This window comes from Galleria mellonella, unplaced genomic scaffold, assembly GCF_026898425.1.
Source record: "Galleria mellonella isolate WM207_F2 unplaced genomic scaffold, CSIRO_AGI_GalMel_v1 utg146, whole genome shotgun sequence".
Taxonomy (NCBI): domain Eukaryota; kingdom Metazoa; phylum Arthropoda; class Insecta; order Lepidoptera; family Pyralidae; genus Galleria; species Galleria mellonella.
Genome location: NW_026441999.1, coordinates 3,819,035 through 3,838,352, shown reverse-complemented (window position 1 = coordinate 3,838,352; position 19,318 = coordinate 3,819,035). Strand labels below are relative to the sequence as shown.

Genomic DNA, 19,318 nt, shown 5'->3' with positions numbered 1-19,318 from the left:
TGCGTGACCAAATGGGTTTTAGTTTGACTTTGTGCGGCGTTTTAATTGCATTTTTCAGTCTATTATTTCGCTTTGATAATTTTTTTTTGTAGTGGAATACAAAATTGGCCGACTGTTTTTTTTTTGTGCAACTTAGAATGGCAAACAAGCTGACGGCCTACCTGATGGAAAGTGGTAACCGTCGCCTATTAAGAGCAGAGCCATGGATATAACAGAGTATACTGTTTCGCCTATGATATCCCCATGCATTGCCATTCCTGAGGACTCAGGTATTATTCCTCTGTACCATGTAAATTCACTGCCATATCCCACCCTTCAAACCGAAACACAGCCATGCTAACACAACTGTTTCACGGTAGAAACACGAATGGGATATTTGTAAAGTATGCCGTATTAAAGACGCTCACTTTAGATTCCGCGGTATGGATAATCACGGTACTGATAAATCATTATTTTTATATTAACCAATTACTTTCCACTGCTGAACATAGGCCTTCCCTATAAGGGGAGATTTGCCAGTAGTTGCCACGCTTGACAGGCGGATTGGCAACCGCAGTTAGGCTTTAAGAGATGTTTTAAGATGGACGCTGCTGAAAAGAGGTTTAGTCAGTAGTTACCACGCTTGTTAAGTAGGTTGACGAACGCAGTTAAGCTTTTGATGATGTTTTAAGAAGGAACTTATTAAACCATTAAGTTCCCTTAATCGTCTAGCAGGCAGGTGGCCGGTCGTAAAACTAAAAATCAAATCTTTTTGTAATATGGATAAAATCATATTACGCCGACCCCAAATGATTGGGATAAGGGTAGGAAGATAATGATTATTAAAGATTTACTTCACTGCTCATTTAATTAGAATTATTTTGTTTAATTCCGCTATCATTAGTATGCGTGTGTATAATGATATGGTATGGTATATTATAAAAGTAGTGGAATTAAACAAATCAATTCTAATCAAATAACCAGTGATATGGACTTCCGCAAGATAACACCTAGTTCAGTAAAATACTTCATTTAATATATTAATAATTCACAGTACGAGTAGTACTCGTATATTATGTTCACGTACTGGCCACTAATAATTTTGTAAATACTGACAGACTTATTTGTTAAACAAAATAAAAAATAAAACAGTAGGCTTAGTTTCATATTTTATTTTATGATTTATTATTAATCTGGAGTGTTTTTATTTTTATTTTTAGTTATTATATTTGATGATGTTAAGTTCTTTTTATGTTAATAACTAGTCATGTTATAAACTTCTATACATAGATATCGAAATATTTGTTGTTCTTTAAAAAAAAAAGTAATACTTTTTTTTTCTTTATTTGTATAAGTCGTTAGTTTATTATTTTTTTCTTTCTAAGGAAAAGAGATGCAAATACTATGTTCACGTACTGGCCACTAATAAGTTTGTAAATACTGGCCGGTAATAATTTGTTCTATTTATTCTTTCAATGAATAAATTAGTGTTTAACCAACTCGCTAGCGTATCACTACAGTTATAATATAAGCAGGAACGGAAGTAGTGGAATTTAGAGTTTTATAGTCGAGGCAGTTAATAAATATTAATAGATAAGTGTGCTACAGTATCCTATATTATGAGAACGAGGGGTAATCCAGAGATATTCGTTGCCTGGTTTATAAATCAAGAGTGCCCACACTTGAACCAATTTATAAGTTCGTTTCTCAAAATTTACTCGACCTTTCTTACTGTGACAGTAACACGAGCGTTTACAGTTCTCGCTCAGCGGACCGAAGCGCGCAGTTAGGTTCCCGCCCACGTCACAGTCGCTCATGATTAAGGATCACGAATTGAGCCCAAAACTAGTCGAGCTTTCTCGATCTAATTACACGAAAATTTAGCCAGTAGTTATTACAATAAAATATAATGTGTGCTTACGAAACTTTTAACAATAAAATTTGCTCGATCTAGAATCGAAACCAGGACCTAATTTACGCAAACCAATGTAGCTATAGTTGTGCCTACCTACTTTTCACGTTATAAAGTCATCCATGAAGTATATAACAGTATTTAAACTGTGATAAAATGCACTAACTGCAGGCAAGCGCGAATAAACAAGCACATCGCCTGTGTCGCCGCTACGAAATGGTATAAACTTTCGTTGCTCCGCGCTGTTGTTTAAATTTACTTTAGTTCAGGAAGGGACAAGGCAAAGAAGATAACGGATAATTGGTAAATTATTATTTATATACCCGACATACATACATACAGTGTAATATGTTATACAGTTTTAAATATTGTTTTCACCAGTAAATAAGTTGCATGCTAAACCCAATATTTGAATGGTTTTTTTTGCACACAAGCAAACGGCCCGTCTATTGTAAACGGGGTTACCGTAATTAATGGACGCCTATAACACCAAGAATATCATGCATGCATTGCCGATTCTTAAGAAACCTTAAGCTGTAGTCTTTAGGGAAAACCTCATCAGGAAGTAAAAAGTTATACGCATGTAATCTATTAGTATTTCTTATAAATAAAATATATATAATTTTGTATCCCAAAAATATCTATTTACCAAACACAGTGAACCAAAGCGGCTTTTTACGGGTAAATAGGTAAAAAAAGATAAATCAGACAAAATATAGCCCATGATACTCTCTGATAATATAACTTTCTACAGCTAACAAAAATTTTAAAATGTAATTATTTATATTAGCAGCTAATTTTAAACTCAAAACCCTTATTCATAAGCGCGGTTCACGACTATGTCACTATATGTATATAGCAATAAATAATTACAATTCAACATGACTCACGATAAAAACTATTCAGCAATTTAAATTTGGTTACTATTTTAAACTTTAGCTATTAGAAATAAAGAAATAGATTTTTTCTTTTCCAATTAATACTAGTTTAAAAGTATAAACTTAAAAATAAATAAGCTAAAGAAAATTACAAAATTTTAAAGAGTTAACAGGTTTAGATCACATGATTACAATCCGGCCTATTTTTTCTGTGCCTTAAGCGCCAATTTGCAAGCCAGCTTAATTTAACCTATTAAAAAAGTTCTAAATGCTCATAATATTTCCCTGTTCTGATTTTCCTGATCAATTTCTTTTTTTTTTCAATAGCTAATGACTTAGACCCATCACTGACCCGAACAAAGCTGTTGCGGGCCGACAATTTGTGGCATGTTAGCTTTCGGTTGTCCAGCAGTGAATGTCTATTTTATTTCTTCTTAACTGGCCCCATGATGAGTGCTAGTTAGTCCATATACGAATATAAACAGACACCCTAAAAATTAAAGTTTTGTATAGAATATTACAAATGTCATAGTGTTTATTTTATAATTAATATGTGTGTGTAAACCTAACGATGGTGTTTACCAGATGCAGACTTTGTACAAAGGTCGTTTGCTTGGACACCTCTGTCCCATTCATGTTTATACCGTGAAGCAGTCGTGTTTGCATAACTGTGTTTTGGTTTGAAGGGTGGGATATGGCAGTGAATTTACAAGGTACAGAGGAAAAACACCTGAATCCTCAGGATTGGCAACGCATAGGGAGTATCATAGGCGAAACAGTATACTCTATTATGTCCATGGTACTGCTCATGTCTATAGGCGACAGTTACCAATTTCCATCAGGTGGGCCGTCAGCTTTTTTTGCTATTCTAAGTTGCATAAAAAAGCTTACTACATGTAAGTTTTTTATGCAAAAAAAACTCTCTCTGTAGCGCTATGAGAGATAGACAAAATTAAAGGATAATTTAAAATTTCTAAAGACATGGCTGGGTATATAGACTTGGCAAAAGGCCGTCATATTAATGAAGAAGCTGTAGTCTATTTTATATTAAGTTTTATGATGTTATTACAAAACCTGATGGTAATTAACTACTACAGACAATAGAGGTATTTAAGACCAGAGCAATAGCGATTTTCTACATTATAACCATAATACAAAGAGGTATAGAAACCATTAATGTGATATTAATGTTTCGAATCCAACTGTTAAATCAAGTTTCACTAATAGAACATTATTAATATTCTTTATTATATTAGCTAGCTATTATTATTATAGCTATATATTACTGACCCCTATATTAAATAGAAATTCTTAGTTTAAAAAAAAAAACAAAACTACTAGATACATCAAATCAAACGACACAGGATTTGGCACGTAAAAGCCATTGGTTTATTCAAGAATATTATGTATTCCCAATGGTATAATTTGGAGAAGCATAACGTGCCGAATGTAAGGAAATCTCGCTAGAGAAAGAACACGCCGAGATGACCGGATGCGATAAAGAACTCTGCTGGGAGCAGTTTCTAGCAAATACATGTTGTATTAGGAAACAAAGTTCGTAATTTGCGCATTCTTTTTTTTTTAATCATCATCATCGAACGCGTCAATTTTAAACATAGGAAAATGTACAAAATAAACCATATTTATATAACCATATCTTTTTTTTACAGCACAGGGGGGTAAACGAGCATGCGGCTCACCTGATAGTCTTCTTTATATTTTTTTTCTTTATACAACTTAGAATGGCAAACAAGCTGACGGCCCACCTGATGGAAAGTGGTAACCGTCGCCTATAGACATGAGCAGTACCATGGACATAACAGAGTATACTGTTTCGCCCATGATACCCCCATGCATTGCCATTCTTGAAGACTCAGGTGTTATTCCTCTGTACCCTGTAAATTTACGCCATATCCCACCCTTCAAACCGAAACACAACTGCTTCACGGTAGAAACACGAATGGGACATAGGTACCCAAGCAAACGACTTTTGTACAAAGTCTTCCTCTGGTAAGTGACTATCGCCGCCTATGATCATCCACAACACCAACGGCATTACGGGTGTGCTGCCGGTCTTTTAAAAAGGATATGTACGATACGTACAGATACGTACGATACGTACAGAGAGACGGCAAATATAATTTTGAATTTACTTTTTTCAATGGTTCATGATACAAGAATTTAGAATAATAAAGATATAGCTATAATTCTTACTAATATTATAAATGTGAAAGTGAGTTTGTTTGTTACCTTATACCGCCTTAACCGTTTAACCAATCACTATGAAATTTGGTATACACGTAATACGGGATATTACGTGTATAGACAAAGATATAGGCTATATGTTTCGGTCAATAAACATATTCCAGTCATGCGGACGAAGTCGCCGGTAAAAGTTAGTATACTATAAATATCGTGGACTATAAACGACAATAGCTTTCAAATAACACCCAACAAAATGACATTAAATTGCCCAAAAACGTAGCTTTATAAATTCTAATCACGAATCTATTTAACACTTCTTGTTATATCCATCCCTACAATTGACTTTTGAATAATTCAAAATGATAACGAGCCAGGAGCGTGGTGCTATCTCGTTTCAAATGATATGACATCGCCTTACCCTATTTTAAGTTGGAGTTTGTAATATAGCGGAAAAGAGATAATTGTACGAATGTTATTTTCGACTGACTTAAAAAATGGAGAACCTTTTTTTTTGTTATCTTAGAACTCCGCCATATTTAAACCTATTTGAAAAAAACTTTTGAAAAAAAAACTTCTTTATTAAAACGGCTAACAAGCATAGAGTCCACCTGATGGTAAGCAGTTATCGTAGCCTATGAAAGCCTTGAATTACCATGGGCATTACGCACGCGTTGGCGATCCTGAAAATACTTCTTTATGCCTTTTTAAAAGAACCCCATGCTGTAGGTTCTTAGAAAAATCTCAACAGGGAACTAGTTCCACGACCTGAGCGTTTGTGGTAGAAAACATCTCTTAAACCGCACTGTATGCCACTATCTAGGTTCTAAGGAATAGAAGTGAACTCTTTGTTAATGGCGAGTTGTACGATGGTAGAAAGTAGCCTTCTTCCTTCGTCTTTTGTACAATCGCGTGATCATAATGAGGAATTTGTTTGATATTTGGCAATTAAACTTATCTGTATGAATAAAAACAATACTCTAAATAGCAGCCACTTGTTGCCTATTTTAAGACATTACAAAGTCTAGGTAGCTATTATAAAATCTAGTTTAAATATTCTATTTTTAGGATTGTTATAAAAAATCTACTGCGACAGATAGGTAAACAAAATTATTTATGACTTCCATTCTATTCTTTCAAAGTAGATATGAAATAATGAACACCCTACGCCTAAATATAAATAGAAAACAAATAAACTTAAATACGGTTTAAACATTTTCGTTAAGGTAGTTCAACGAATAAAGAAATTAATTATTTAACGAAACGGTTAATTCGAAGAATCGACAAAGTTAGAGTCAAGTTCACTCAATGAATACTAAGTAAAATATCTATTTAATTCTATATTAAATTACCCAAAGAAAGAAAGCGTAAAATTGCTTTTACTTCGAAACAAAACCGTAATTTTAATTACAACAAAATTTATAGAAAGAAAAATTATCAGATATTTCGTAAAAATTAAAAAGTTATTTCTCTAAAATCTAAGACGAAGAAAAAGATTTTGTGTATCAGTGCATTTTACTACTTCTGAGGTTACACCTCATTAATGATTAAATATTTATCATTTAATTTAAATATAATAACAATTTTGGCTAGGTTCCAATCCGCTTCGCTGTCGCTTATACAATTTCGCTGTACTGCAGACCATTTCTTTTCTTTGTAACGCTATTTCAGTTACAGTACTAGGGTTTCAATGGAATAAATTGTATAATGATGTAAGTATTCCCATGGCTTCCACGCCCCTTGCTGATGGTGAATCATAGCTTATATGGGTGATTTTTTAGTTATTAGAAAAGGAATTTAGAATTTTTATGGTTTTACATTCTTTTAATTGAATTTGTTATCGAAGTTAAAAAAATATATACCACTTTTTCTTTCCATTCTCAGTTCATTACAAGCTGCTAAGGGAAAAAAATACTTATAAAGCAAGAGAAGGAAACCTCAAACATTATAATCATTACACTGACAAATTAATGAAAACATTTTGCCATATTCTAACATTATTTTTGTTAAAGCATTCATCATTAGCATATCAGCCGTTAACAGTCTATCACTGAACATAGACCTCCACTATAAGAGAAGTTTTCTAGTAGTTGCCATGTTTAGTAGATGAGTTCACAATCGTAGTTAGCGTTTAGTTATATTTTAAGAGAGACACTGGTGCCCATCCCTCGAGTTCCTTTATTACAAACTATTCTATGCAGGGACCATACGGCCAATTAAATTAATTAAAACATTAGTATTTAATCATTCTCCATTAATACAAGTTAATAATAATAAGTACTAACCTTTTGAAAATCTAGTACGCGTTAAAATTCCAATAATAGGATTATCTTTACGAATGAACGCCCAATTAAATTTGAATCGAATTGAAATTAACGAATACCTATTCATCTATAAAATCAATTAGAAAGTGTATTAATCGAATGACAGCTTTACAGTCAACGTACTATTGATAATCTTGTTGTCTGGACGCTATAGAGGTGAGATAGTCTGTTCGGGCCCAATGTAACATCCTTGGGGTACACCTGGCAATGATCGCGTCCCCGCATCGATTCTAAATATAACCAAACAAAAACACTCATTTGATGTAGACTGGAAACAATTTGAAGCACCATATGATTGTTTTGTTTCTGTTGTTTTATTTTTAGATGCGTTTTAGTTCCAAGACGGTAATAAACTAAATTTAGCTTGCAGTCTATATTACAAGTGCTGCTCTGTAGAAGAAATGTTGTCGTATTAGCTATTAATTGCCCACTGCTGAACAAAGCCTCTCCCATAAAGGGGGTTTAGCCAGTAGTTGCCACGCTTGGCAGGCAGATTGGCAACCGCAGTTAGGCCTTGTAGAAGGAATGTATTACTTGTAAATGACATGTAAATGCAAGTCACATGATTATACATAATAGCCGAATTAACACAGCATAGATTGGACCACAGATTCCTTTCTCATAGATGTAGTCGAGCGTTGAGCAGTAGCGTCCCTCTTAAAACATCACCAAAACCTAGTTGTAATAGTTTCTACATGATTGTGTGATAAACATACAAATAGGCAGACAGACAGACGAACAAACAAAATTTCTGTAAATGTTATATTATTTTGTCATTTATTGGTTTTATTAAAACTGCTCATGTTAATTTTTATATTTACGTTATTTATTTATATTGCGTATACATATAGATGTATATCTACAGACATTATCTAGTTATAATTTTATCATATTAGTAAGATAAGATAAATATTACGTACGGTGTTACGTTCACCACTATTAAATGTCCCTGGACATCCACCCAGGACTTATTTTTTTTATATTTTCTGAACCAAAACTACCTGACAATGAAAATCAATAAATATTTGTTGTATAAAAGAATCGATAACCGATGGGACAAAGTTCTTAAGTGGTGACGCAGTACAGGCAAATGGAGTGTATTGTGACTCCTTACTAGATGGAGCGATGACCTTAAATGGCCTTAAATATAGGCCTTAAACTATATACCTTGTGGTAATCTAAGAGAAAGACCTATATTCAGCATTGGACAATAAATAGCCAATATGATGATGGTAGACGAGAAACGTATTATTTTACGACTAAAAATCTGAATTTTAAGACCTAAGTTTCTCCTCCTACGCATTAACGAAAAGTACTTATATTATTATAAAAAAATTCCCCAAGTAACGTTGTCTAAGATATTTATAGAAGCAAAACAAAGAAAATATATTATCTTCTAAGGCACTAACTTAGTAATAAATATAAATTACACTGTAGGAGGAGAGATTTCTAAGAGATTGTGTTTTTTTTTTTGTTATTATTTGCTTTCAATGATATTTCTGTTTGAAAATAGATACATTTTGTTTAGAGAATAATTAGATGTGCCCTAAAAATTCTGACTTCAATTGCGACCAGTTACTATGATTTAAAAACGAGGTTTTCCCAAGAGACTACAGCATGGGGTTCTTCAAAAGGGGAGTAAAGAGGTTTCTTCAGGGTCGGCGACGCACGCGACATGGTATTGCAGGCGTTCATAGGCTACGGTAACCGCTTACCGCAATAATTAATAACCAATTATTCTCATCAACTAACTAATGATATGGACTTCCTCGAAATAAATCCTAGTTTCATATTTTTTTTTAACAATTTTGGGGTGTAAGACAATTTGGCACTACCTTACTTTGTTAAAAACTAATGGTATACGAAACGGTCTTGTGGGATATTTTTTTTACAACACAGGGAGCAAACGAGCATGTGGCTCACTTGATGGTAAATGACTACCGCCGCCCATGATCGCAACACCTTTGCAGGTGTGCTGCCGGCCTTTTAAAAAGGAATATACTCTTTTCTTGAAGGTTATGTTGTCGTATCGGTTCGGAAATACTGCTGCTGGAAGTTGATTCCAAAGAATGGTTGTGCGTGGAAGAAAGTGCCTTGAATAACGCACGGTGGAAGACCGCCACTCGTCCAGATGATTGGGATGAAACTTTAGTTTGTGGTGGGTTGTACGGTGGTGAAAATCAGCAGCAGGTATCAATCCGAAAAGTTCCTCAGAACACTAAATTTCTAAAAATCTCTAGTTGTTCATTAAATTTTGATATTGACTGTACATAATCATTGACTAATCTTCGTTTAATTCCGCGCTATGAGAATAAATCGCTGGCATTTTATTATTAAGTATTTCTAATGCAGGATATAGACTTCCTTTACACGTTAGCGGTAACGGTGTTGTCTAGTGGATAGTGTAATATTGCCGAGGTTTTTATGCGGTCCTGGTACATGCTGAGACAAGATGTATGCGATAATTGGTAATGCAAATATAGGATTTATGTTGGTAATCATAAAGTCTAAGTTGTTCTCTTCGTTTATATGTCGATCTAACCACAGATATAAATAGCGATAGATGGTGTAAGTGCCTCAAATTATATGAAAAGCACTTTGATGTTATAAAAGTTATTGATAGTAAATCTCCTTTCATACTAAACGCTTCTGAATATACCATTTGGAATTCTCAATTCTCAAGATTTATAAAATAAATTTTATGTAGTAAAACCTATTCGAAATTTAGCCGCAGTAAGATTTTTTATTTTATTTTTTTATTTATATTTTATTTTATACAAAAATCCACAACTCTTAAAAACAACTTACATGCTAAGTCTCTTATGAATACAGCCAATAATGGATTTTATTTATACAAACAAAAATTATAATTTCAGAGCGAGGTAGGCGAGAGTGGGTGTATGCAAGTAATATAAGTACATGTATGAAAGATTTTGTATTTAATTTAGATTTATAATGTCTATATTCTATTTATCATTTATCAATGTTAAATATAATTAAATTTCTCGATTACAAGAAATGAAAATTAACGCATTCATTTAAATAAACTAAAATAATTAATTTGAATTACCTTTTTTATTGTTTGCAGATACACTCAGTATAAAGAAACAATTTATGTGATGTGAAATAAAGAGTGAGTAGAAGAAAAAACTTTACAAACGAAGGCATGACAGCGCTACATCAGTCTGCTCGTGACCACGGCCGGTATAACATAGTCGATACGTCGAGATAACCCATGTAAATTATTATCGTCATCATATTAGCCCTTAACAGTCTACTGCTGAACATAAGCTTCCATCTTGGGGGATTTTGCCAGTAGTTGCCATGTTTGGCAGGCGGATTGACAACCGCAGTTAGGCGGGAAGGATTGTTAGTAATGTGGATTGTCAGTCCCATTGCTAACAATATACCCTAACGGGCCGACCTCCCCGTGGTCCCCCCTGGAAACCATTGTAATGAATTCCAAGTGTATTCATCACAATGGGCTAACTGACCTGCCTTTTCATTCTCACCTATTATCCTTCACTAGTGACCCGCCAGCATATATCGTCAGTGCAGGCGAGTAGTTAGGCGTTACTATTCCATTATCATGCATTAAAAAAAAACCGCAGTTACGCTTTAGATATATTTTAAGAGGGAGGCCGCTGCCTATATCTCGCTCTCCCTTAGATACCTCTTACGACACCCATGGGAAAGGAAGGGGTGACCATTTCTATGTCGGAACTACACGGCCATGGTTTACTTAAATGATTGCGTTACTTCCCGTCTCTTATAAACGATAAACCAGGCAACGCGAAATTTTAAAAGTTAACTCACCTCTAGGTCCTGAGCTAACTTGACACTGATATAATGCGTCGTCTTCCAAAGCCACTTCTCTTATGTCCAAGGAATAGTCCCCTGCAATGATATTCAAAAATATTATTTCTAGTTTTTAAATTATGTCTACTTGGTTATTTCTGACCTATTCGTGTACCAGTCATGAAGCTATGTTGCAAGGCTGTATATTTAAAAAAAAATTATAATTTTAAGATATGGCAATGATTTGATGGTGTAATAATTCTCAGGGATAGCAATGTAAGAATAATGGAAGTCATAGTATATTACACAATCGAATCATCATCGTCATCATAATATCAGCTGTGAACTGTCCAGTGCCGAACATAGGCTTCTCCTATAAACTGCCATAAGTACCAGAGGGAGACTTTATACAAAAGTCATTTTGCTTGAGTACATCTGTCCTATTCTTGTTTCTACCGTGAAGCAGTTGTGTTTGCATGGCTGGCATGTTCGGTTTGAAGGGTGGGATATGACGTGAATTTACAGGGTACAGAGGAATAACACCTGAGTCCTCAGGAATGGCAACGCATGGGAGGTATCATGGGCGAAACAGTATACTCTGTTATGTCCATGGTACTGCTCATGTGTCATGGCACGGTTACCACTTTCCATCAGGTGGGCCGTCAGCTTGTTTTCCATTTTAAGTTGTATAAAAAAAACGTAACGATCCCGAGCCACCTGCATCCACTGATCCTCTACAATCCATTTGAGGTCGTCACTCCATCTATTGAGGAGTCGTCCTATACTGCATTTATGGGGTCGTCACTTAAGAACTTTTCAGTCCCATAGATTGTCGGTTCTTCGAGCTATGTGACCAGCCCACTATCTCTTCAGTTTGCGTATCCTTCGAGCTATGTCTGTCAATTTAGTTCTTCTGTGAATATCCACATTTCGTATTCTATCATGCAAAGAAACACCGAACATAGTCCTCTCCAAAGGGAGGAAAGGAATGGAGTTTGACAGCCCCATTGCTAAAATATGCCTTATTAGGTCGACCTTCACGTGGTTCCCCTGGAAACCATCGTGAACAATTCTTGTTAAATTCGTCATGATGGGCTAACTGACCTACTTTTTTTTTTTTTTTTTTTTTTTTTTACAACACAGGGGGCAAACGAGCATGCGGCTCACCTGATGGTAAGTGACTACCGCCGCCCATGATCACCCACAACACCAGCGGCATTGCAGGTGTGCTGCCGGCCTTTTAAAAAGGAATATACTCTTTTCTTGAAGGTTATGTTGTCGTATCGGTTCGGAAATACTGCTGCTGGAAGTTGATTCCAAAGAATGGTTGTGCGTGGAAGAAAGTGCCTTGAAAAACGCACGGTGGAAGACCGCCACTCGTCCAGATGATTGGGATGAAACTTTAGTTTGTGGCGGGTTGTACGGTGGTGAAAATCAGCAGCAGGTATCAATCCGAACAATTCCTCAGAACACTCCCCATGATAAATTCGGTAGAAGATGCACAGAGACGCAACATCTCTGCGCAGTTTCAATGGGTCAAGTCGGACAGTAAGGCGTTGACTATCGATAATTCGAGCCGCCCGACTTTGAATGCGGTCTAACGGAAGGAGTTGGTACTGTGGCGCTCCTGCCCACAGGTGAGAACAGTATTCCATATGCGGCCTGACTTGGGCTTTATATAATTTCAGGCGGTGTTCTGGCATGAAATATCGTCTCACCCTATTGAGCACTCCTAACTTTTTGGAAGCTATCTTAGCCTTCTCCTCCAGATGACCGCAAAACTGGACGTCGCAAGATATATCAACGCCCAGAATTCCTAGACTTGACTTTTTATCAAGGGAAGTGCCCTGAAAGTGAGGAGATACGACAAACGGCGTCTTTTTTGCGGTAAACGCGCAGACTTGTGTCTTTTTAGGGTTAAATTGGACAAGATTTTGTTCACCCCAGATCGAAACTTGATGGAGTGAAGTTTCGATTTCAGACACAAGTCTATTCCGGCACTCATCGGTATGTGCCCGCGAGATCTTTGCATGACCGGTATATAATGTATCTCCTGTACTGTCGTCCGCATAGCAATGAATATTACTTATCTGTAACATATCATTGATATGCAGAAGAAACAGAGTCGGAGATAGTACACAGCCTTGCGGGACACCAGCATTCAAAGGTTTTAAATCAGAGCATGCACCGTCGACTACGACCTTAATGCTACGTTCCTTGAGAAAACTGGCGACCCAAATGCACAGTCTCGCAGGCAACCCAAATGAAGGTAGCTTTGAAAGCAGCGCTCTATGCCACACCCGATCAAAGGCCTTCGCAATATCCAGACTAACTGCTAAGGCCTCTCCCTTACTCTCGATTGCCACTGCCCATCGGTGTGTTAAGTAAGCTAAAAGATCACCGGCCGAACGTCCCTGTCGAAAGCCATACTGGCGATCACAGATCAGCCGGTGCTCTTCTAGGTACCGGAGCAGTTGACGGTTAATGATGGATTCCATAACCTTCGAGAATAAGGAAGTGATAGCTATGGGCCTATAGTTAGCTGGATCTGAGCGATCTCCCTTTTTAGGGATCGGATGCACCAGAGCAGTCTTCCAAAACTTTGGGACTATGCCCGATGAGTAGCTAAGCCGAAAAAGACGCGTAAGAACCGGAGCCAACTCTGGTGCGCACGTCCTAAGCACAATTGGAGGAATACCATCAGGCCCACTCGACTTATGGATTTCGAGGGAGAAAAGTGCTCTACGCACTGAGCTATGCGTGAATTTAATGTCAGGCATAGAGCTCCTACAACACGTGATGGTCGGTGGTAGTTTCTCCCCGTCATCCAATGTCGAGTTTGACGCAAAGATGGATCCAAGAAGATCGGCCTTTTCTTTAGCGTTCTGGGCCAACGAGTCATCCTCCCTGCGCAAAGGTGGAAAAGATGACTTACAGAAATTCCCTTGTGCAGCTTTGGCAAGAGACCAGAAAGCTCGAGTCCCAGAGGGCAAACTAGCCAGTCTCTTGCCAATTCTACTAATATGCTCTGACTTCGCTGTGGCTATAACTCTTTTGAAAGACCTAGAGGCAGAGTTATACTTCTTTTTAAGAGCACTGGTGTTAGGATCTCGCGACGCCACACCTTTAGCCCAGGTTAGGAAGCACTCCTGTTTCAGACGAGATGCTGTTCTACAGGAGGCTCCATACCAGGGCTGGGATTTCCCGCCGACGGGCACCACAGAGTTAGGAATAAATAATTCCATTCCCTGAAGCACCACATCAGCAATGGAATCGGCAATGGCGTCGGGATCATCCAGTGTGAAGCAAACCTGCCTCCATGGGTAAGATGCGAAAAAAATCCGCATCTCATCCCAATCTGCCGACCTGTAGTGCCAAATGCGACGTCTACCCGTAGAACGAGGTGGAGTCGGACTCGTAAGAGGCACTTCGCTCCGCACCAAACAGTGATCCGACGATCCAAGCGGGGCTTCGACGGAGATCACATAGTTGTCTGGGTGGGTGGTCAGCAGAAGGTCCAGCAGTGAAGGTGAATGGTCCAACACATCAGGGATTCGCGTAGGCGAGGAAACAAGCTGTGTCAGACCATAAGCCAAAGCAAAGTCATGAACAGATCTTCCCGCATAGTCGGTTGTACGCGAACCAAGCCATTCGGCATGGTGGGCATTAAAGTCGCCAACAATCACGACTTCAGCGGAAGGAATCTGCTCAAGCAGGGAATCTGTAGCCATTTGGACGTGCTCAATTAGTTGGTCGGTTTCAGTGTTACCGCTGTGGGACCTGTATAGGCACGCATAGATGCGGGGATGGTCATTGCAATCTACGCGCAGCCATAGAATGGACAGGTCCGTACCTTCAAGAGTCCCAAGGCGTCGACAGCAGATATCCTCTCTGACATACGCACATACACCGGCACGCGAAACAAAACAATGTTCAAGCTTATACCCCGGGTAGGTCAGGTATGATGTTTCGTTAGGAGGGGATATCTGTGTCTCCGTGAGGAAGAGCAATGCCGGCCGCGCCGTTTCTAGGTGGTGGTGGACAGCGTTCAGGTTTGAATGAATTCCCCTAATATTACAGAGGCTCACATTGAGCAAAGGGGATGCCGCAGAAGTCTTGCTCTGTTTGCCCTTGGTCCCATAGAGCGGAATTTTGCCCCCCAGAATACGCAGGGCAGCCCGAGCGTGGTTGCTCGAGGGAGGATTCTCCAGCAACATGGCTGCTGGTACCTCCCTGGGGTACGTTATTTTTTTTAAATTCCACTGCCATGGTATTGAAAGATGGGGGGACGGAGTTGGGGGAGGATTTTAGGATAAGGAAGGGGATGGGTATAGGATGGGCCTCCGGACTCCCTCACTCACCATACGGAATGTGGTCGCACTAAAAGTGCGGCCACTTAGCGTCGGTATTCTGTGAGGGTGTGGTACTTCCCCGGTCGAGCCGGCCCATTCATGCTGCAATACCATATGGTATTACAGCGTGGCTCTACCACCTATCTTCATCCTCACCTATCATCCTTCACTGGTGCCCCACCGGTGTATACCGATAGCGCGAGTGGGGTTACCATTCCATTATCATCCATTAAAAAAAAGAAGTCCTCTCCAAAGGCCGCTAAGTAATATGAAGCTTTTGTATGCGACCATCTGTGTAAAACATAATCGAGTTTTTAGGAGTTTCCGCTTGTCGGTGCAACTAATTCATGCATCTTCTTCCAGCCAGCTCTATCCCAGGCCATATCCTCGATCTCCCTCTACGACATGACACCTAGTGTTTCCTTTATCTGTCCCATGTAGTTATTCCTCGGTCTTTCTCTTCCTCTTTTGCCCTCTATTTTACCTTCTACTATGCTCTTAAAAAAATCGTCATGTCGTATATAGGTGGCCCAGCATTTTGCCTCTTCTATTCTCTATTATTTTAATTGACTTAAGTTACAAAAACAAAAATACGATAGAAAGTTTAACAATGAAAGTGTGTACTTTTTTACTTTTATTTCGATTTCTGATTCTATTTACCTTCTTCATCACTACCAATCATCTTGTATCGGTCATAGCCAGTCAAATATCTATGCGTGCCGAGGCCAAAGTCGTCCTTCGTCCACTGTAGCTGACCAGCCTTACTGACAACTCTGCAGGGCAGGATTACTCTGGAGCCTACTACGGCACTCTGGAAAAAAAATCACTATTATCCTACTTATATTATAATTATGATTTTTTTTTTATATTTTTGGGTATTTATGTCTTTATATGTTTTTTAATCAATCACGTTAAAATGGCTTTTAATGAAATTTAGGACAAGGAGTAGGATATTTTATATACTAGTAGCCGTATGGTCTGAGCATAGAATGAACCACCCCTTCTTTTCCCGAGAATTTAATGTAATGGTCGAGGAATGGGCAGCGTCCCTCTTAAAACATTACCAATTATTAGGGATTAATTACCCTTTATCTGTTAATCCAAAATCTTCAAAATACACGTAGACTCAATTAACCAAAATAAATAAGTTAACATTTTGTGTTTAATAATATTAAAACTTAAGGTTTTTTTTTAGATAAAGTATCTAAAAAGAGCTTATTTACTTTTCACCAATATCTAAAACAGTTCGAAATATATTAGAAAAAATGGGTTTGTGGGACCCAATAGAAACTAATACACAAAATCGAAACGCGACTTCTGAAGCATAAAATAGAATAGAATTTGAAACTGACAGTCTATCCAATTCTATTTAACATGAAAGAATCCACAAATAACACATGTGAACAAAATAAGGACACAAGGACATATGTACAAGAAAATTGCACATGTCTAGAGAGTTACGTAAGTGGGATCCACATTAAGAATAACGTTTTGTCATCTACAACCGTGCCTGTTTGGTTTTGTTTACACTGTACAAGTAACGTTCCAGTTCAAGTATTTAGTCCAGTCATGTTCTTTGTTTTTTTTTAAGTCTATGATGTGACGAAAAAATTATTACTAATAATACGCTATCTCATCTGTGTGTAAAATATACACGTAATTTGGGGGATTTTTGAAGTCAGTGTGTGGCACCACAATCTTCTAAAAACAGACAATTTGCTCACAAAAATCCAATTGAATTATGAACACAAATATTCTACTAAAGGATAAAATTATTTATGAATACCCTTCTTTATTAATATTTCTTTAGTAAGCGAAATTGAGTACTTGAAAGTAGTTTTTTTCCACAAAAAAGCTTCAAACGTCATAAAATTGGACCAATAGAACCAGTAAATACTATTAACTTAAAAAAATTATTACAAAATTCCATTCAAAATTAGCAACGTAATCTGCGACAAAATAACTTCAAACGAGCTTTCTGTTTTTAAAAATCACTTAAAAATTAAATGTCATTCTTTCCTAAAATTATTTGTATGGATTACTTTTTATTTTAATTTACAAAAACATAATATACAGATTAATTATATTATGTATATCTATAACGTCTTTTACCCACTACTTTGTACCAGTGTATTCCAGAAGAAAGGAAACTATTGAAATAGACGACTTTTAGAATACTTATCAAAGTAAATCATACCAGTTTTTAATTTAGATCTTCAGAATTGTAACTACAGAAACCGCACTCAATTTGATGCTGTAGTTTTTACATGATGCCGGAACAAATATACAGATAGACAGTTAGATAAACAGACAAAATATCTTTATATCTTTATTATTATTATTTGGCATATAATTTATCTTAAATTATTATTATTAAAGTAAAGTAAATTATTTAAATTAGAGTCAATAAATAAAATGTAGTTTCGATTCTGACTTATTTACTGCATAAATAGCTATTTATCTACTGAAACCAGTTATAGTCTGTTCCTGTGAGAATTTCTAGAATTTTTTTTAGATGTTTAAGTTAAAAGAAGAACTTAGTATTCATAATTTCAACCAGAGCGGTTTAGACACTGCTTTAATTATGTATTAAGTTAGTAAATCAGAATTTTTTATACAAATATCCTCAATATATAAAATTCTAATATATTATATATTGGTATTTTATACGATTTAGTAACTGTATCGTATTGTTGGCTTGATGTAAACCGTATATTGCCCAGGGCGAGGAATTTTTAATATCGTCAGATATTCTCAATACAAGCCGCTCTGTGTCAACTTTCTTTTGGATGGTTCAGAAAATAATAATATGAAAGATATATTAGGGTCTTAGTTACTTATTTATTTATTTTATTTTTTATCGACTTTAAAAAACGGTTTCCTTTTCAATTGTATTTTTTTTGTGTGTATGTACAAAATAATTGTAATTCATTTCACATTTATTTTTTATTGAAAGGATTTCTTTCTATAGAAGTTTAAAAGTATTCAAAATAGTATTTTTTTTTATTTTCTTTTTTAATTCGCCGTCGAGTATCTCTGCACTTCCTACTGGTTGACTGGTAGAGAATGCTAATAGCACTAAGTCTTTTGTGTGACTAATAAAGTCAATAAATTTTAAATATTTTTATATTATAAATAGTAATACATTTTGTTTCAAACCAATTTTATCTCTGTTCTTAAAAATTCACTTTATATCACACAGTACAGATGTAATAGATAAATATATATAAAATAATTATAAATGTATAACTTTATAAATATAGATTACATATGTATATATGTATGTAGATTACAGTCTAAAAATAACGTAGTTAAATTTTTGTTAATAAGAAAGAGAAATTTCGGTTTTATTTTTTATCTACAAAAGTTCTATTTTATAAAAAAAAACTTAGCGCAGTATTAAGATATTCTATGCTTAGGCTTCAAACTCTAATCCAATTATCAAACACTTCTATTTAATAGGACAGTCTATTTAGACAGGTAAATTCGTTAGAGATTAAAATTTAAGTTTCTAGTCAACATTTAAGAACAATAAATTTAAGTTAAATTTGTTTTGACATTATTAATATCTTCGATCAAAATGCCATAAACAGTCTAACCAGTAACGCGTCATTTACAGAATCGAGTCTCATTTTGATTTAGTTTACTTGAAATAGCGGTATCAGCGACAATTCTATCAGAATTATTTCTGTAATCTGACATAAGTAAATGTGGTGCCATAATAGAAATTATTACATAAACAATTACTCTAATAATATTATTTTCTTAACCATTCATTATTTTGTGATTCTGGAATAGTAAGGTGGATTTCGCAGCTCATTCTTATCTCCTAAAATCATTACTAACTACAATGTATTAAAAGTAAATTAATTA

At 36.1% G+C, this 19,318-nt stretch overlaps 1 protein-coding gene across 1 annotated transcript in view; it reads right to left on the bottom strand.

Annotated features, from left to right (window-relative positions):
* Positions 1-19,318, bottom strand: part of LOC113523202 (irregular chiasm C-roughest protein-like) — a 108,086-nt gene that overhangs the window by 49,580 nt on the left and 39,188 nt on the right. The window contains exons 3-4 of the mRNA XM_052891805.1: positions 16,106-16,256; positions 11,112-11,192 (exon numbers count right to left, since the gene is read on the bottom strand). Coding sequence (XP_052747765.1) covers positions 11,112-11,192; positions 16,106-16,256 — 232 coding nt within the window. The remainder of the gene's footprint in view (positions 1-11,111; positions 11,193-16,105; positions 16,257-19,318) is intronic.